The 20,575-nt window shown below is 42.8% G+C and overlaps 1 protein-coding gene across 3 annotated transcripts; it reads right to left on the reverse strand.

The window, feature by feature from the left end:
- Positions 1 to 3,857: 3,857 nt before the first annotated feature.
- Positions 3,858 to 20,388, reverse strand: LOC141912052 (polypeptide N-acetylgalactosaminyltransferase 11-like). Of its 3 annotated transcripts, none has more exons than XM_074803225.1 (13): positions 20,364 to 20,388; positions 18,740 to 19,088; positions 17,543 to 17,932; positions 17,188 to 17,269; positions 16,816 to 16,982; positions 16,179 to 16,303; positions 15,052 to 15,296; positions 13,809 to 13,926; positions 12,958 to 13,113; positions 10,349 to 10,555; positions 5,652 to 5,753; positions 5,384 to 5,539; positions 3,858 to 4,912 (listed from the first exon to the last, which is right to left on the reverse strand). In XM_074803225.1, the coding sequence occupies exons 3-13, from the start codon at positions 17,862 to 17,864 to the stop codon at positions 4,772 to 4,774; spliced, it is 1,821 nt and encodes a 606-aa protein (XP_074659326.1). In that variant the 5' UTR covers positions 17,865 to 17,932; positions 18,740 to 19,088; positions 20,364 to 20,388; the 3' UTR covers positions 3,858 to 4,771. The 3 variants fall into 3 exon arrangements, with proteins under 3 accessions (XP_074659326.1, XP_074659327.1, XP_074659329.1); XM_074803226.1 differs by having other exon boundaries at positions 18,740 to 18,922; positions 20,360 to 20,387; XM_074803228.1 differs by having other exon boundaries at positions 18,740 to 18,922; positions 20,364 to 20,386.
- Between the last annotated feature and the right edge of the window lie 187 nt (positions 20,389 to 20,575).

Raw genomic sequence — 20,575 nt, forward strand, 5'->3', positions numbered from 1 at the left:
ATTGAAATGTCGGGTGAAGTTCTGAACTCATGTGAAGTGTGGTCAGTTTTTGAAAGTATGCTGATAAAATGTCTCATGTCTAGTGTTTGTAGTTCATTTTCAATTAGAAATATCCCTGATGAAGCACTGAACACATGTGAAGTGTGCACGATCACAAATTGAATGAATATCGATAAAGTATGGAATGCCTGTAGGGGGGACACCAGGTCTGTAGATATGACGATATCCGTATTAGGCCGAGTATTTTTAAATAATTCGATATCGGGTAATTTATAATTTATCAGAAAAATGCATTTCTATCAATGAAAAATATATAAATATCGACGCGATGCTTCGATTACTTGAATCATCGACAATTGTGAAATCGATTATGATGTTAGCTTTAGTAACTATTTTTATACTAATTATGTATTTCTCATGTAGTGATTATTATTATTATTATTGATATTTCTACATGATTATGGTAGCTTTATTGTCTTCTCTGCCTATGCAACGATAGTACAAGTACTAGTAGAACGCATGCATCGTCCTCGAGCGTTTATGAAACTATATCCAGTTCCGCCGATGTGAGTAAAATAGTTTTTTTTCAAAGGCAAAACCTCATTCCGCATTTCTCCGATTAGATACGGCGTTTGGAAAAGTACTCGACATGTTCTAATGCTTAAAATGGATACCTTGTTTTCTCATTTCTGCTGAATTTTATTTAAAGTTGATATTGCGGTTTAACGAAAATGACCCGGCCGATTAGCACGAACAAGGTATCATTTTTTTAAGCCTAAGATTTCATTTTCACATGAACTAATTTTAACTTTGAAGTCAAATTCAAGATTTGACATCTACGGTTAAAACATGATTTCTTACTCTCAAATTGAACATAGAATGTGGAATTAAGCAAGGTTTGTCGTACATGTACCAGTAATATCTATTATCATATAGGACTCATCAGTTAGTGAATATGAATTTTTGTTGTAGTGCAGCTATTATTATTATTATTATTATTATTATTATTATTATTATTATTATCATTATAATTATTATTAGTATTAATATTAATTGTTATCGAGGCGGGTTGTACATATTTAATGAAGTAAAATAAAATCTCTTTGTTACCAAATGTAGATATGGTTGGTCTTTTTGTTTTAGCGGTTGAAGCCGATGGTTCTAAAGGGAATTAATTACAAATTGGAAAATGGAGGCTTCGGGATCATCGAGTTCCCGCGCAGCACGCCTAGGCTTGGTGTAATCTGCTTCGCTTCAGGAAAATCACTACTTATCACTTCTACAAACTTGACTTCACCTGTGACATTTCTAATTGAAAATGAACTACAAAAATGAAAATGTACTGACACTGATTCAGAGTGGTCCCGATGCTGAATAGAGGATGTGGGTGTCCCGGATTCGAACCCAGTTATTACTGATACTGGTTCAGAGTGGCCCCGATGCTGAATAGAGGATACAGGGGTGTCGGGTTCAAACCCAGTAATTACTGATACTGATTCAGAGTGGTCCTGATGCTGAATAGAGGATGTACAGGGTGTCCGACGAGGAGGGATATCAAGATTTTTTAACGTTATCGCCATCTATTGGAATTTGGCTGAACTGACTAGATAGCTCTTAGTTGTCTCACTAACTCTTCTTTAATCCGTTAAAATCACACTCGCCATCTGGTGGATATAACCATTATTAGACTGTGGTAGCATAGAAATCCACCAGATGGCGAGTGTGATTTCAACCCATTGAAGAAGAGTCAGTGAGACAAATAAGAGCTATCTAGTGAGTTCATCCAAAATCCAATAGATGGCGATCATAGTATCATTATTCTATGTACCAAAAGTTTTGGTTCGAGTGTAATAAACTATCTTATCTTATCTTATCTTAAACTAAGCGGATGTCCCGGGTTCGATCCTTGTACAATCTATGTGTTAATAGCTTCTGGGGTCCGAATCCCTAAGAGTCCACCCTTTAATTCACGCTGAGGGTACTGGTACCCTATATCCCGACTCGGAGTCAGTACTCAATACGGCGTTGTGCCCCAGCCATCCTCATTCCTGTAGCAGCCTTGTATTCATTATCCTTGTGTACCAGATATCTCGGGTCCAGTTCCACAGTTCCGAGTTTAGATTTAACTCTGAGTTAAATCATCGAAAATGAACTAACTTTAAAACTCTAACTCACAACTGTGTAACTGGGCCCTGAGTAGTTGCATTAGCACGTGTGAAGTTATTAGTCTGAACTGGCCGAACACACAGCACATAAACAATAAACCAATTGACAAAAACTATTTCAAAATGCATAATTTTTTTATTTCATAAAACATTCGCGTTTCATAGAAATATAAAATTCATCTATTCTCTCTTTTTTTCAATTTCTTTTTCGTGTTTAGCACCAATTATTAAAAAAACTTTATCCCGTAGCGTTATCTAAAAAGAAATGCTTTAATCCATACAGCGCGGGATTTCGTTGTAACGAACAGATCCCCGCTGGCCTGTTCTCATGAAAAAGGTTCGACTCTTAATCCGGATTTTATGGGTTTTTAAAAGTCTTGGGAAGTTATTAAAACTGGCAGCAGAAATAATAAACAAGGTATCCATTTTCTTTAGTTATGACTTTGCAAATGGAAGACAAAAATACAACAAATACAACAAACACAACAAACACCATTCCGTGTGAATTATTGTCATAAAACTAAATACAAAATACTGATTAGTGATGGCTTGACTCAATGCAATATATATAAGGGCCTTTCCCTCGGCATATGTTCAAACCTGATGACATCTTGAGACTCTGTCACAGTAGACACATCCTTTTGGTGTAATCTGCTTCGCTTCAGGAAAATCACTACTTATCACTTCTACAAACTTGACTTCACCTGTGACATTTCTAATTGAAAATGAACTACAAAAATGAAAATGTACTGACACTGATTCAGAGTGGTCCCGATGCTGAATAGAGGATGTTTAGGGGTGTCTCGGGTTCAAACCAAGTAATTACTGATACTCTCGATGCTAAATAGAGGATGTGGGTGTCCCGGATTCGAACCCAGTTATTACTGATACTGGTTCAGAGTGGCCCCGATGCTGAATAGAGGATACAGGGGTGTCGGGTTCAAACCCAGTAATTACTGATACTGATTCAGAGTGGTCCTGATGCTGAATAGAGGATGTACAGGGTGTCCGACGAGGAGGGATATCAAGATTTTTTAACGTTATCGCCATCTATTGGAATTTGGCTGAACTGACTAGATAGCTCTTAGTTGTCTCACTAACTCTTCTTTAATCCGTTAAAATCACACTCGCCATCTGGTGGATATAACCATTATTAGACTGTGGTAGCATAGAAATCCACCAGATGGCGAGTGTGATTTCAACCCATTGAAGAAGAGTCAGTGAGACAAATAAGAGCTATCTAGTGAGTTCATCCAAAATCCAATAGATGGCGATCATAGTATCATTATTCTATGTACCAAAAGTTTTGGTTCGAGTGTAATAAACTATCTTATCTTATCTTATCTTAAACTAAGCGGATGTCCCGGGTTCGATCCTTGTACAATCTATGTGTTAATAGCTTCTGGGGTCCGAACCCCTAAGAGTCCACCCTTTAATTCACGCTGAGGGTACTGGTACCCTATATCCCGACTCGGAGTCAGTACTCAATACGGCGTTGTACCCCCAGCCATCCTCATTCCTATAGCCATTATCCTTGTGTACCAGATATCTCGGGTCCAGTTCCACAGTTCCGAGTTTAGATTTAACTCTGAGTTAAATCATCGAAAATGAACTAACTTTAAAACTCTAACTCACAACTGTGTAACTGGGCCCTGAGTAGTTGCATTAGCACGTGTGAAGTTATTAGTCTGAACTGGCCGAACACACAGCACATAAACAATAAACCAATTGACAAAAACTATTTCAAAATGCATAATTTTTTTATTTCATAAAACATTCGCGTTTCATAGAAATATAAAATTCATCTATTCTCTCTTTTTTTCAATTTCTTTTTCGTGTTTAGCACCAATTATAAAACATACTTTATCCCGTAGCGTTATTTAAAAAGAAATGCTTTAATCCGTACAGCGCGGGATTTCGTTGTAACGAACAGATCCCCGCAGGCCTGTTCTCATGAAAAGCGTTCGACTTTTAATCAGGATTTTTATGGGTTTTTAAAAGTCTTGGGAAGTTATTAAATCTGGCAGCAGAAATAATAAACAAGGTATCCATTTTCTTTAGTTATGACTTTGCAAATGGAAGACAAAAATACAACAAATACAACAAACACAACAAACACCATTCCGTGTGAATTATTGTCATAAAACTAAATACAAAATACTGATTAGTGATGGCTTGACTCAATGCAATATATATAAGGGCCTTTCCCTCGGCATATGTTTAAACCTGATGACATCTTGAGACTCTGTCACAGTAGACACATCCTTTTGGATTGTGGTAGTCTCATGATGTCATCAGGTTGAAATCCCTGCTGAGGGAGGATGTGTCTACTAGGGGCAGGGGTTTGTACTGTGACAGAGTCTCACGATGTCATCAGGTTCAAATTCCTGCTGAGGGAGGATGTGTCTACTAGGGGCAGGGGTTTGTACTGTGACAGAGTCTCGTGATGTCATCAGGTTCAAATACCTGCTGAGGGAGGATGTGTCTACTAGGGGCAGGGGTTTGTACTGTGACAGAGTCTCATGATGTCATCAGGTTCAAATCCCTGCTGAGGGAGGATGTGTCTACTAAGACAAGGGTTTGTACTGTGATCTTTTTAAAACAGCTTAGAAGCGTTTATATTTTGGATTCAATCGGAATTGTTGAGTTTCGACGAAAGTTTGACAATCTTGTACTTCCAAAACGGCGCCTTCTGACGCGCGAGGGACCCCGAGACATTTTCTGGAAGCAGTATGCAGAACTGAACCCTGGAACGTAAAAACAAAATTGTGGTCAATGGATGTGCATAAGGAAGGAAGAGTTTTAGAATAACCCCCTCCCCCTGGTACTGACTGACTATTCGAGTCAGGACCTAGCAGTTCTTTAGTTGTGAAAAAGTCATATAAACCCAAACAACGTGAAACTGGATCCAGAGTCAAATTAGATCCACACAACTGTGGAACTGGATTTAAGAGTCAATTTAAACCCACACGACTGTGGAACTGGATTTAAGAGTCAATTTAAACCCACACTACTGTGAAACTGGATCCAGAGTCAAATTAGATCCACACAACTGTGGAACTGGATTTAAGAGTCAATTTAAACCCACACGACTGTGGAACTGGATTTAAGAGTCAAATTAAACCCACACAACTGTGGAACTGGATTTAAGAGTCAATTTAAACCCGCACAACTGTGGAACTGAAATCTGGTTCATTACTGTAAGTTTATATATTTACCATCCAACTGCGGATATCGTGGAATTTCCAGTGTTCCAGTTTTTCGCCGTAGTTACACTTCATCAGGCGCGGTTTGTGATTGGTCGACGTGTCCAAGTGATGTAAACACAACATCTTAGCGAGCATCAGCGATAGGTCGGTTTGAAAGTTCCAATCCTGACGAAACAAAAATTTGACGTCGAAAAATTTTCGTTTCATTCAATTACGTAATGAGTGTGAGGGTTGATTTGATTGACACGTTTAAGCCACGCCCCCGGGCCACGCCTACCTGGTCGGATTCGTTGTTACACTTGCGAAGGATGATGTTCGCGCGTTTGGTGTAAATCTGTTCGGCCGATGCCAAACACAAGTTTGTCCCGATCAGATTGATCTGCCGATGAAAACAATCATAAGTTAAATACAGTCCGGTTGTTCACTATCCACACGCTACCTTCTGCTACCCGTCTCTCCCTTTTATCATCCCCTCCCTCTTCGTTCAGCCCTTCTCTTCTCCATCTCCTTCAGCCTCTCCCTTCTCTCTCCCTCTCTTCATTTAGCCCCTCTCTCTCCCTCTCCTCTCCTCTCTCACTCTCACTTACCCTCTCTCCCTCTCTTCATTGAGCCCCTCTCTCTCCCTCTACCTCTCCTCTCTCACTCTCGCTTACCCTCTCTCCCTCTCTTCATTTAGCCCCTCTCTCTCCCTCTACCTCTCCTCTCTCACTCTCGCTTACCCTCTCTCCCTCTCTTCATTTAGCCCCTCTCTCTCCCTCTACCTCTCCTCTCTCCCTCTCTCGCGTAAACCCTCTCTCCCTCTCTACATTTAGCCCCTCTCTCTCCCTCTACCTCTCCTCTCTCCCTCTCTCGCGTAAACCCTCTCTCCCTCTCTTCATTTAGCCCCTCTCTCTCCCTCTACCTCTCCTCTCTCACTCTCACTTACCCTCTCTCCCTCTCTTCATTTAGCCCCTCTCTCTCCCTCTACCTCTCCTCTCTCACTCTCACTTACCCTCTCTCCCTCTCTTCATTTAGCCCCTCTCTCGCCCTCTTCCTCTCCTCTCTCACTCTCGCTTACCCTCTCTCCCTCTCTTCATTGAGCCCCTCTCTATCCCTCTACCTCTCCTCTCTCCCTCTCGCTTACCCTCTCTCCCTCTCTTCATTTAGCCCCTCTCTCTCCCTCTACCTCTCCTCTCTCACTCTCACTTACCCGCTCTCCCTCTCTTCATTGAGCCCCTCTCTATCCCTCTACCTCTCCTCTCTCCCTCTCGCTTACCCTCTCTCCCTCTCTTCATTTAGCCCCTCTCTCCCTCTACCTCTCCTCTCTCCCTCTCGCTTACCCTCTCTCCCTCTCTTCATTGAGCCCCTCTCTCTCCCTCTACCTCTCCTCTCTCCCTCTCGCTTACCCTCTCTCCCTCTCTTCATTGAGCCCCTCTCTCTCCCTCTACCTCTCCTCTCTCCCTCTCTCGCGTAAACCCTCTCTCCCTCTCTTCATTTAGCCCCTCTCTCTCCCTCTACCTCTCCTCTCTCACTCTCACTTACCCTCTCTCCCTCTCTTCATTTAGCCCCTCTCTCCCTCTACCTCTCCTCTCTCCCTCTCGCTTACCCTCTCTCCCTCTCTTCATTTAGCCCCTCTCTATCCCTCTACCTCTCCTCTCTCACTCTCACTTACCCTCTCTCCCTCTCTTCATTTAGCCCCTCTCTATCCCTCTACCTCTCCTCTCTCACTCTCACTTACCCTCTCTCCCTCTCTTCATTTAGCCCCTCTCTCTCCCTCTACCTCTCCTCTCTCCCTCTCACTTACCCTCTCTCCCTCTCTTCATTTAGCCCCTCTCTCTCCCTCTACCTCTCCTCTCTCCCTCTCACTTACCCTCTCTCCCTCTCTACATTTAGCCCCTCTCTCTCCCTCTACCTCTCCTCTCTCACTCTCACTTACCCTCTCTCCCTCTCTACATTTAGCCCCTCTCTCCCTCTACCTCTCCTCTCTCCCTCTCACTTACCCTCTCTCCCTCTCTACATTTAGCCCCTCTCTCTCCCTCTACCTCTCCTCTCTCCCTCTCGCTTACCCTCTCTCCCTCTCTACATTTAGCCCCTCTCTCTCCCTCTACCTCTCCTCTCTCACTCTCACTTACCCTCTCTCCCTCTCTACATTTAGCCCCTCTCTATCCCTCTACCTCTCCTCTCTCCCTCTCGCTTACCCTCTCTCCCTCTCTACATTTAGCCCCTCTCTCTCCCTCTACCTCTCCTCTCTCACTCTCACTTACCCTCTCTCCCTCTCTACATTTAGCCCCTCTCTCTCCCTCTACCTCTCCTCTCTCCCTCTCGCTTACCCTCTCTCCCTCTCTACATTTAGCCCCTCTCTCTCCCTCTACCTCTCCTCTCTCACTCTCACTTACCCTCTCTCCCTCTCTACATTTAGCCCCTCTCTCTCCCTCTACCTCTCCTCTCTCACTCTCACTTACCCTCTCTCCCTCTCTACATTTAGCCCCTCTCTATCCCTCTACCTCTCCTCTCTCACTCTCACTTACCCTCTCTCCCTCTCTTCATTTAGCCCCTCTCTCCCTCTACCTCTCCTCTCTCCCTCTCGCTTACCCTCTCTCCCTCTCTTCATTTAGCCCCTCTCTCTCCCTCTACCTCTCCTCTCTCACTCTCACTTACCCTCTCTCCCTCTCTTCATTTAGCCCCTCTCTCTCCCTCTACCTCTCCTCTCTCACTCTCACTTACCCTCTCTCCCTCTCTTCATTTAGCCCCTCTCTCTCCCTCTACCTCTCCTCTCTCACTCTCACTTACCCTCTCTCCCTCTCTACATTGAGCCCCTCTCTATCCCTCTACCTCTCCTCTCTCACTCTCACTTACCCTCTCTCCCTCACTACATTTAGCCCCTCTCTATCCCTCTACCTCTCCTCTCTCCCTCTCACTTACCCTCTCTCCCTCTCTACATTTAGCCCCTCTCTATCCCTCTACCTCTCCTCTCTCACTCTCACTTACCCTCTCTCCCTCTCTACATTTAGCCCCTCTCTATCCCTCTACCTCTCCTCTCTCACTCTCACTTACCCTCTCTCCCTTTCTACATTTAGCCCCTCTCTATCCCTCTACCTCTCCTCTCTCACTCTCACTTACCCTCTCTCCCTCTCTTCATTGAGCCCCTCTCTATCCCTCTACCTCTCCTCTCTCACTCTCACTTACCCTCTCTCCCTCTCTTCATTGAGCCCCTCTCTATCCCTCTACCTCTCCTCTCTCCCTCTCACTTACCCTCTCTCCCTCTCTACATTTAGCCCCTCTCTATCCCTCTACTCTCCTCTCTCACTCTCACTTACCCTCTCTCCCTCTCTTCATTTAGCCCCTCTCTATCCCTCTACCTCTCCTCTCTCACTCTCACTTACCCTCTCTCCCTCTCTTCATTTAGCCCCTCTCTATCCCTCTACCTCTCCTCTCTCACTCTCACTTACCCTCTCTCCCTCTCTACATTTAGCCCCTCTCTATCCCTCTACTCTCCTCTCTCACTCTCACTTACCCTCTCTCCCTCTCTTCATTTAGCCCCTCTCTATCCCTCTACCTCTCCTCTCTCACTCTCACTTACCCTCTCTCCCTCACTACATTGAGCCCCTCTCTATCCCTCTACCTCTCCTCTCTCACTCTCACTTACCCTCTCTCCCTCTCTTCATTGAGCCCCTCTCTATCCCTCTACCTCTCCTCTCTCCCTCTCACTTACCCTCTCTCCCTCTCTACATTTAGCCCCTCTCTCTCCCTCTACCTCTCCTCTCTCACTCTCACTTACCCTCTTTCCCTCTCTTCATTTAGCCCCTCTCTATCCCTCTACCTCTCCTCTCTCACTCTCACTTACCCTCTTTCCCTCTCTTCATTTAGCCCCTCTCTCGCCCTCTACCTCTCCTCTCTCACTCTCACTTACCCTCTTTCCCTCTCTTCATTTAGCCCCTCTCTCTCCCTCTACCTCTCCTCTCTCACTCTCACTTACCCTCTCTCCCTCTCTTCATTTAGCCCCTCTCTATCCCTCTACCTCTCCTCTCTCCCTCTCACTTACCCTCTCTCCCTCTCTTCATTTAGCCCCTCTCTCTCCCTCTACCTCTCCTCTCTCACTCTCACTTACCCTCTCTCCCTCTCTTCATTTAGCCCCTCTCTATCCCTCTACCTCTCCTCTCTCCCTCTCACTTACCCTCTCTCCCTCTCTTCATTTAGCCCCTCTCTCTCTCCCTCTACCTCTCCTCTCTCACTCTCACTTACCCTCTCTCCCTCTCTTCATTTAGCCCCTCTCTCTCCCTCTACCTCTCCTCTCTCACTCTCACTTACCCTCTCTCCCTCTCTACATTTAGCCCCTCTCTATCCCTCTACCTCTCCTCTCTCACTCTCACTTACCCTCTCTCCCTCTCTTCATTTAGCCCCTCTCTCTCCCTCTACCTCTCCTCTCTCACTCTCACTTACCCTCTCTCCCTCTCTTCATTTAGCCCCTCTCTCTCCCTCTACCTCTCCTCTCTCACTCTCACTTACCCTCTCTCCCTCTCTACATTGAGCCCCTCTCTATCCCTCTACCTCTCCTCTCTCACTCTCACTTACCCGCTCTCCCTCTCTTCATTGAGCCCCTCTCTCTCCCTCTACCTCTCCTCTCTCCCTCTCACTTACCCTCTCTCCCTCTCTACATTGAGCCCCTCTCTCTCCCTCTACCTCTCCTCTCTCACTCTCACTTACCCTCTCTCCCTCTCTTCATTTAGCTCCTCTCTATCCCTCTCCTCTCCCTCTCTCGCGTATACCCTCTCTTTCTCACTTGCCCCTCTCTCACTTCCTCTCCCTCTCGGTCTTCTATCATCCCCACCCTCCCCTCTCTTACCTATGTCACTCCCCTCCCCTTTCCTTCACTCCCTTCTCCCTCCTTGCCTTTCTCTCTCTCTCCCTTTCTTTAATCAGTCCCTCTACTAAACCCCTCCCTATCCTCCTCTGACAACCGGCGATAAACACGGTAGTTGATAATGAAATACTAACCGGACCGATGGCCATAGTTTTCGGCGGTAGATTACGCGCGGCGGCGAGACTGTTCGTTTTATTCGACGGCGTCGTCTGCTCCGGGTAGATATTCGTCAGATACCAACGAAACGATCGACACTTCAGACGTTGACGCAGCGCCACGCGGTCGCTGATATCCCCGTAATCGACCGACTTCACCGACGGTTTTATCATGAAGTAATACTTCTGAAAAAAAATTGAAATAGAAATATATATAACTGACTAAATTTTAAATTACTGAGCAACGAAGTCATCGTGACGAGAGGCATAAAATGCAGGCGTCAAAAATCTGTGTCCACAATTCTGAGTTGAGTTTTAAAACGAGTAACTCGAAACTCAGGGTCCTGTTGCACAGTTGTCAGTTAGATTTAACCCCGATTTTGGGGTCTAGCTCCACAGTTGAGGGATAGAGTTAACTCTGAACTCAGGATCCTATTACATAGTTATACGTTAAAAGTTAACTCTGAACTCAGGATCTTATAACAGAGTGCGGAGTTGGAGTTAATCTGATTTTTATATGGTTTTTAGAATTAAACCGAAAATTTGAGGTTTTGATAAATCTTTATAGTTTTGATCTTTCAAAATCTCTTTCGAACATGTGATTGTGGGACTTATATTTCGGAATTAACTCTGAACTCAGGATCCACTTACACAGTTATACGTTATGAGTTTACTACGAACTCAGGATCCATGAGTTAAGAGTAAACTATATGAACTCAGTTCATTTTCAGTAAGTTAACTCTGAGTCAAAGTTGGTTCATTTTCAATTTCTCCCCCAACATTTTTACCTGCCCCCTACCCAACCAGCACACTACATGTTTCAAACCCACAGATCGTAAAAAATACGATCTATCAATAATAATGCGAGTGAGCGCTCAATTTGTTTGTGCTTTATCTTCAGTTCGTGAGCGGAAATAACGAATAATTACTGAATAATTCCGATTCAGCTGCGAGATACATAGCTCTCAGGGGATAGAGCAGAATCTTCGTGATTACTTCTGCAGGTCTGAATCCAGTTCCACAATAGATGTACGATTAATCTATTGAAATGAAACCACAATGTTTCCGCTGTGTATCGGCTGTTGTCGAGCAGTACTATCAGATGGAATGACCGGAAAACAACACGTAACAAACCACAGAAACCAAGCAGTTAGCATAGGTCAAGTGAAGAATTTTATCGCCACCATTTACCACGCTGAACCCAACACACGTTGTGATATCCAGGGAAGAACTTGCTGTTTTCGTTATGTTTTCCCGGTTGAAGTAAAGCATGTAGGCGTACACCCACCACGCTTCACTGACCGGGAGCAAAAAAATCTAGGCCTAAAAAGTCTATTGACTTTTTCAGTGGATTACGGAATTCCATTATGATTAATACCAGGGTTACTCCATTGAACGGACCGGTGTCTATTTGGATAATAAATCAACAATACTACATCAAATATTAAGATCGAAGGGAATAATATACTATTTTATCATTAAATATATTATCTTTATGAAATTTCTAAATAAGTATCGGCATCCTTGTTTCGTCGTATCGGTAAAATAAAGGATTAATTGCATCAACTTGGAAATAATGATTCGTGTCGAAACCGATAGATGGCAGCACGGTCAATCGATGAACAATCGATTTAGATCGGCTTTGTGCCCTAGTCTGACGCGCTCTCGGTTATCAGGTATCCATAACGACAAAGCCTGCAGGTTGAATGGAAAGTCTCGAAGGGTTCTATAAAATGTTGCATCAAAATAAATGAACTTGAAAATGAATTTGCGTCGATTTCATTGACCTCCAAGCTATGTAGGATCCAGTTACAGACGGACTTGCGAGAAAATCGAACCCACGTCGAGTTGACTGGTCCCGTGGTCCGGGATAAGCATTTATCGAATTAAATCATCCAGGAAACTACAGAGAGATGAATTTTGATGCAAACATTTTACATTTTACATCTTTATCCGCAGAAAAGTGGAATAGTAAGAAGGGTCGATGGTGCCTTTAAAGGAGAAAATTCGTCTAATCACATTGAATTTTATATGGCATAAAATGGGATCAAAATATCTAACAGACACTTTTTCTTGAAGTTTTCACTCATTTTTCACATCAAGGTAGATGTGATTATTTATTGATCACAATCGGGACGGATTAAAAAAAAATATTTATGGAAACTTAAAACGCAGCTCGTGCATAAATTCTAAATTCTAGAGTAGAGCCTGCATGGCATGAAAACGGCATCCCTGAAAGTAACTCGATTACTCTTTTCTTGAATTTTTCGCGCATTTTCATCTTTTCTTCAGAGATTTTCACAAATTCATCACATTTTTCCGTCGTTCAGAAATTTTAAAAACATTTTTCCCCAACAGATTTTTCAAATTTGTTTTTCAAATATTTTTCACAACTTTTCGAGCGGACGTGTCAGAACCTTTTTCCACGATTATTCACATTTTCCCACCGATCTGGCCCCCGGACATCCTCGCTTGCCAGGGTCCGATTACCGCACGCTGAAGCTAACGCCGACACAAAACCCCGGCCTCAAACCAATAAAGGGTAAGCGAGGAGGCCCCCTTAAATCAGCCCTCCCTAAAATACTTACGATCATATCGTCCATCCAGACGTGCGCGACCCTCAGTGAATTACGTGTCATGCTGTCCTTGACCCCGGCCGGGTCGCCGTACGGCCGGTTACGTCTGAACACGTGACCGATTCGACTGCACGGTATTATCTCTAACCTACCCCCGCACATCCAGATCTATAACAGAAATACAACGACAAAACAATTATTTCCAATGATATCTTTTTATTATGACAAGATAAAACCGATTTCACTTAAAAATCATACTTAATTTGACATTTTTTCATTATGACAAGATAAAACCGATAACACTTAAAAATCATACTAAATTTGAAGTGCTAACCTCGCTCTCGATTTCGGTCACCGAGTTTCTAAGTACTATGGGACTTGCCCTAATTTCCCAACTAGATGGGAGCCAAATATTGATTTAAATGTCTACTATTAGACAAGCAAGATGAAATCTAAGCGACGAACGCCAATCCTAACACTACCTTACACCACATATATAAACTTTTCTTGTGCTTAACTAAACGGTGTTTTGTCACCAGCGACTGCAAAATCAAATTCGTTGTATCCGTGGATTTAGTTTGATCGGATTTCGAAAAGTTTATATTTGTGATTTTACCGAATTAATATCGATTTTCTAAAACATTACCGGATCCTTCGAGTGGCCTTTAACAACTGCTCGAAACAGGCATCACATATGATGATTCGCTAATCAGACTAAAGGGGGCAGCACGTTTGCGATGGATAAGGATTTTTTCTAAAATTCTTCAGTAAAACTTCTGCCAACATCGGATAAGTTTTCGCGGAGATTTTCGAATTGAAATTTGCTGGTTTATTTCTCGGTTTCAATTTCGTAGTCGACTCACCCGGAAAGATATCTCCAAGTTCTCCCCGCCCCAAGTTTCCATGCCCTTGTCGTATTCGCCCATTTCGAAGAAATATTTCCGATCGATGGCGAACAATCCGCCTGCCATTGTGGGAGTTCTGTAAAATAAACACAGGACCAAAGATAAGACCACGCTAAGCTTCTTTCATTCCGGTTCAACAATCAAGTCATATACATAATAACAATCCGCCTGCCATTTTGGGGGTTCTGAAAATAGACACAAACAGAACCAAAGATATAAGATCCTAAGCTTCTTTCGTTGTTCCAAGTCATATGCATAATAAGACCAAAATTCCAGTTCTAAGCTCATGTTAGTCCAGTTCCATTAGTAAAGACTCAAAATTGGACTAGACTAAGCCCTTATCGGTCCATTTCTACGGTTCAATCTTGAATAATATATAATAACACCAGGCATATCTCACTTAAGCCTAGTTTCACAGTCTAAACTTAAGTTAAGAACAATCTTATGTATATAATTCTGGATCCAGTGGCAAAGTATCTCACAGTTCAGTTTTGCAGTCAATACTTTAGATAAGACGTAGCTTTTAGACGCATTTAGGTCCAGGGGCTGGTTTCTTAGTCAAGACTTAAGACCAAAAGTGGTCTTAAACCTTAAACCTGGTCTTAAGTTGTTAGATTGGCTATAGAACTTAGTTTGTCTTAGACCGGTCTTAAGTCTAAGCCCTGTCTATGGAACCGGCCCCTGATCTCTAGTTTAAACTTAGGGGTAAGACACGACTTAGCTAATTTTTGGTCCGATTCGATTGTTGAGACTCAAAACAGGAAACCAAGGTTCCGACCCAATTGAGACTTTAGCGCCGGCTTAGCTCACTTTGGTCCAGTTCTACGGTCGAGACTTAAGTTAAGACCAGGCTCAGCTCACTTTGATCCATATTCATAGTTGAAACCTATGATAAGACCAGGCTTAGCTCTCTTCCGTCCAATTTCATGGTTTAAACTTATGTCTAGACCAGGCTTAGCCAAATTTGGTCTATTTCCCCCGTTGAGACTTTGAGATAAGCCCAGGCTTTTTTTAACCCCTCATCTTCATTTACAAAAGAACGAAAGCATAAATACATGATTTACCAAGCAAAGCGCCTAAGGGTCATTATATGCAAGGGTGAGCCCAGGTTTAGCTCAATTTGGTCCAGGCCCAAGACTGAAGACCGTGCTTCCCATCCAGTCAAGACTTTCAGGTAATACCGGGCTTAGTTAATACTCACTCTATCGGCAGCGAACGGTTGACCTCTTTCGGGATCAACCTGCTCGGTATACCGTCCCACTTGTAGTTCATGCCCCAGTTGAACCCGCCTCGAACGAGCGGCGCCAACTCGTACTTAAACGAATCCTGATTGATGATGTCGATGACGGGAATCGCGACGTTCGTGCGGTTCTCGTGAATCCGCTGCAACATCGGCTCCAACCAGTGAACGTTCACCTCGCAGTGGCTGTCTAGAAATACCAACACCTGCAGCGCGATCGCATAGAGAATAGATAATTAATAAACAACGCGTTAAAAACCCTGTCCCAGCTAGTAAGTTGCCGCAAAATATTCAACGCTTTACCCTTTCAGTGCGTAAATCGATGGTAGATTTTGTTAGTACACCGCACTGCAGTGTATTGATGTAATAAGTAATTAGTTTTTATCTCTATTCAAAGATGGCAGCACCTGTCAAACATAGTTAAATATTACTAACTAATGATACACCGCGTCGCGGTGTGTAGACACACTATATACAATTTTTTCAAAATTTCTAAATTATCTCAAGCACGATAGGGTATTGATTAGTCAGCGCTGGAAGGGTTTACCAGTTTAGAAACTAGAAAAATTTGAACTAGAAGCGAAAGTGTCGATGATGCTCGATCTTAGCAGACGTTCGTGGAAATGTTCTATCAGTAGATCAATAAAAATCTTACTATTACTTTTGAAAACCTTCTTTACTATAAATATTTGTTGTTATATTCTAATTTCTTCATCTATAAAGTTCAACTCTTTCTATTGAGTTTGAAAAAATGACTGACTGTAATCGGACACGATAGTCACAGATATTTTCACTCTTCTTACAAAGATGTCTGCAAGTAATTAGGGTATTTTTGCAGCCACCCACTACCAGCCTCGCAGCCTCCCACAAGCGAGAAGGATGGCTCTGAATGCTGTGATTAGGATATTCTCGGATGCACCCCTATTTTGGATACATGCGTGAAAACTACAAACATCGTTTCTCCATGTGGCTAAGATCGATTTTGAACCAAGAACTGAACCAATGATACGCTGTTAATTTCAAGTTTAAACACGACCGATTTTTATTTCGTAAATCATCTTTGAACCCTCAATAAAGCGTTGACGTACCTCTCCAGTAGCGTGAGCCGCTCCGATCGACCGAGCGCGGATTAAACCCTCACGTTTCGTCGTGCGAATCAATTTCACTTTCGGAAATCTCTTTATGTAACGCACTAACGGCGCTTTCAACTCATCTGAAATATATTTCAATGTCAATTACTGTTGCGGTAAGTGAGGATCCGCCAGGTGTCGCTAGTGTGCTGTAGGATATCAACTACAGCAGCAATAGAGGATTCAAGTTGTGGCAGCCATAGAGGATTCCACTCGTGGCAAGTGAGGATCCACCAGGTGTCGCTAGTGTGCTGTAGGATATCAACTACTATAGCAGCAATAGAGAATTCAAGTTGTGGCAGCCATAGAGGATTCCACTTGTGGCAAGTGAGGATCCACCAGGTGTCACTAGTGTGTAGTAGGACATCAACTATTTAAGGTAATAGAGTATTCCACTTGTGGTGAGGATCCACCAGGTGTCGCTAGTGTGCAGTTGGACATTGACCACTGTAAGAATAGAGGATTCTATATTTGGCAAGTGAGCATCCACCAGGCATTGTTTGCGCGAAATAGGACATCAACTACTGCAGCAATAGAGGATTCCACTTGTGGCAAGTGAGCACCCACAAGGTGTCGCTAGCGTACGAGATCTTACCGTATTCACTGAAGTCATCCAGTAGTATAATCTCATGTATATACCGATCAGCAGTTCTGTGTATGATTGTATAGAGCAGACGCAACAATACCGACCACGCTTCGTTGTAAAAACAGATGACTATAGAGGCCGCCGGTAGTTCTACCGGGTACGTACGACTTTTACATCTGAATCGAGAAAAAACGAATTTCCAAAATTATGCTGAGTACAATCCGGCTACATCCCTTCCCGAAACTGTTAGGAAATCAACTGTTTCTACAGATCTACTGTGGGATTTTATGTTTGTTAACTAGGCCTATACTGAGATTTATATCAGCTATAGCTAATATAATATTATATATTATAAGTAAAGGGTTAATCCCGTTTACTTACAGCAGATGCCTTGTATCCGGTATCGATCGCGTGTAACTCAGACGATTACTCGCCAGAACGTTGAACGAATATTGACGATAACCTTTCGATAAGAAAATTAATTAATTTTCATTAATTTTTTATGAATCATGTCGTCATAAAGAAACGCGAGGACAATGAAATATCCAAATTCCCCGAGGCTGAGTTTTCCAGGCTTTTGTAAATATTATTAAATTCCCCGAGTTTTCCTGATTTTTTAAAAGATTTTTCTGCGATTCCTAGAGTTTTCCAGGTCGGTGGGGCCACCCTGTAATTCGAACTCTAAAGACAAACTAAACGTAGAAGAACTACAGAACCTGGAATCTGTTTTACGAACCTGTATCTTTGATTATTTGATCGCGGGCGTTGTTTATCTTTTGCAGCGATTCGAAGTCGTACGGCGCGAACGTGACGCGGTCGTCTGCCGGGTACGCCGCGGCCGCCACGTCCTCTACGCCGGCGCTGCTGCCATCGGCGCGACCTTCATCACGCACGGACGTCGAACCTCTCCGGCCGATCCTCGCTTTCCATCGACGGTGCACCCTCGACCCGTCGGTCGACGACTGATCGGTCGGCGGATCCAACGTGAATATAATCACGATCGTCACGGCGATCAATATGGCCACCGTCAAAAACGATTTCACGTGAAATCGCGGCATTTTTTTCTCCTTGAATCAAATGCAATCGATTAAAATCTGTTCGTTCAATTCTGCCACATTTTAATCACCTGAAATAAATTCGTTATTTATCATTTTAAAATTTCTATACAGAATTCTTCATCAAAAACCGCTTCAGTTTAACGACATTTTTAAATTTCAAATTCTTATGGTAAAAAATATGGTTATTTTGAATATTGAATACCCATGTTAGGAGACAAGCAAGATAGAAGTTTTCAGGTAGAAGTTTATCGTAACCCACAAAACCACAGGGCCCAGTTCCAAAGTTATGGCTTAGACCAATTTAAAACCATCTTAGTTCTGTAACCAATCTAACAACTTAATACCAGTCTTAAAATTCAAGACCATTTTTGGACTTAAGTCTCAACTCAGGAACCAGCAACTGGGGCCAGTTGCAAAGTCGTGACTTAAGCTCAAAAGTGGTCTTAACTTGTTAGATTGGCCACAGAACTGAGTTGGTCTTAGAATGGTCTTAAATCTAAGCCATGACTACGCAACTGGCGTTCCAGAGTTGTGAATTAAGAGTTGAATCACAGGACCTGGGGCCAGTTGCACAGTTGTGACTTAAGTCCAAAATTGGTCTTAAATCTTAAGACTGGTCTTACGTTGTTAGATTGGCTATAGAACTATGTTGGTCTTAGACTGGTCTTAAATACAAGCCATGACTGTGCAACCAGCCCCAGGTTCCAGAGTTTTGAGTTATAGTTAATCATAGTTCCCAATTTCAGAGTTGCGAGTTATAGATAACTCACAGTTCATTTTCAATGTTATAACTGATAGAGTCTTAAGTGTCCGCGGCACTGGATCCAGGCAATCAGTTCGAAAATCAGTAATAACGAACACCGATATCTACTTACACTATTTGTAACTTCTCTACAGTCGCGTATTAAATCAGATTTCACGGATGTCACAAGCTAACTATTCACACTGTAATCGATGACGAGCTTTGTGAGCGCGGTGGCGGTGACAGCTTGCTGCTTCAGGGACCACCATCTGATCAGACAATCATCATGCCTTATCATCTAGTAAAGCCGGCGCGGCTGTTGAATGAAGAGAAAATGACGTTGATTCGAAGCCACGGTCTCGAGTCGCAGATGTGATGCGCGATCTCTGCGCTGAGCGATCAAGGTGCAACTGGTATTAATATTATCAGGCTGAGATAAAACGATTTATTTCTCCTAATCAGCAAAGGGTTTATTTTGTATACTGAAATGAAATTTGTAATCAGTTCATTTCCTTAATTGCCGGGTCTGTTATTGTTAGCTTGATCATGATTTTTAAAAAAGTAATGTACAGGGTAGATAGGCGGCCGGCCGGGTCAACTTTAAATTCAGCAGATACGAGAAAAAAGGTATCAATTTTTTAGCCTTTGTTTAATTAAGACTTAATCATGATTAGGCAATTAAAGTGAGGAACTGCCCACAGGCCAGGGTCTGACCGCTGGCTCCCACTTTTAAAACGCCTCAAGCCAAGGTTTGGACTCAGACCAAGGCTGTGGTCTAAAGCAATCTATCCAAATAGGGTTGGAATAATCGGTATCTAAATAGTCTATAGGGGTTAATTCCTTTGAAGGTTTTCAAAATGTAGGGTTCATAAACACTTAGATCATAGTTTACAAAAAATAGTCTGTAACACGGCAGTGCAGCGTCTACACCACAGTGCAGTGTCTACACCACAGTGCGATGTAAATTGGTGACAACTTTGCTAAGTGCGATCTGCATATCGGTGTGCTGATGTTATTAGTTTTATTTCTATTGAAAGATGTCAGAACCTTTTCTCAAACATGGTGAAATAATAAGTAATTAACGATACACCGCACTGCAGGGTAGGCGCACTGTATGCCTAGTTATACCACACACTGGGGTGGAATTTCTTAAAAGATTTTAAAATCATCTCCAGCGCCTTCGGGAACAAATTAGTCAGCACTGAATGGTTAAATCTCTATGGAATTGGGTTCCAATGAAACTATTCTGTCAAGGGCTGCAAGCTAGGGGGCGCGTTAGTAGTCCCAGAGTAAAAATCGTGTGCAACTTTTAAGGTTCAGTAAGGTATTTAAGGGTTTATTAGAGATTAAGCCTTTAAGCCCCCTTGGCCTGGATTGGCCCGCATGCCATGACGGCCACAAACACTAAACAGAATGGAGGTGGTCCGAGTCCGAGGGCCGATTATCAAAAACTGGCGTTAAAAGGTTGAAACATTAAGGGTCTATAGACTGAATTGTCTGTTAATTGAAAAACTGATAAACAATAAAATTGATCACGGATAATACGAAAGTTGACACTTAAAGGATCAATTTAGTAAATTGAATTGAATTTGATTTAAAATGAAACGCGTTTGAATACGATTCAAACAGTTTAGAAATGCAAACATAGATGCAAATCAAAGTCAGTGGCTTTAGAAACATAACTGATGTGTTTAAAGTTCTGATCAATATACAAAAATGTAGAATTTAATAGAAAATCGAACGTCGTACTCACTCACCGTCAGGTGCTGCCACCAAGCGGCTGAAACTGTCAATTATAGTTTGATATTCGTCTTTAACGTAATTTGATACTGAATTCGAATATCGCGGGTCTTTGTCTTTGGGGTGATTTTTTTAACCGATTTTGTTACCAAGAAGATGACAATAAATATTAGTTTGAATTTATCAAACTTTTTCTTTGACTTCCTCTTTCTCTATCCCCTTTTTATTT

This window comes from Tubulanus polymorphus, chromosome 10 (genome assembly GCF_964204645.1).
Source record: "Tubulanus polymorphus chromosome 10, tnTubPoly1.2, whole genome shotgun sequence".
Classification (NCBI taxonomy): Eukaryota; Metazoa; Nemertea; class Palaeonemertea; order Tubulaniformes; family Tubulanidae; genus Tubulanus; species Tubulanus polymorphus.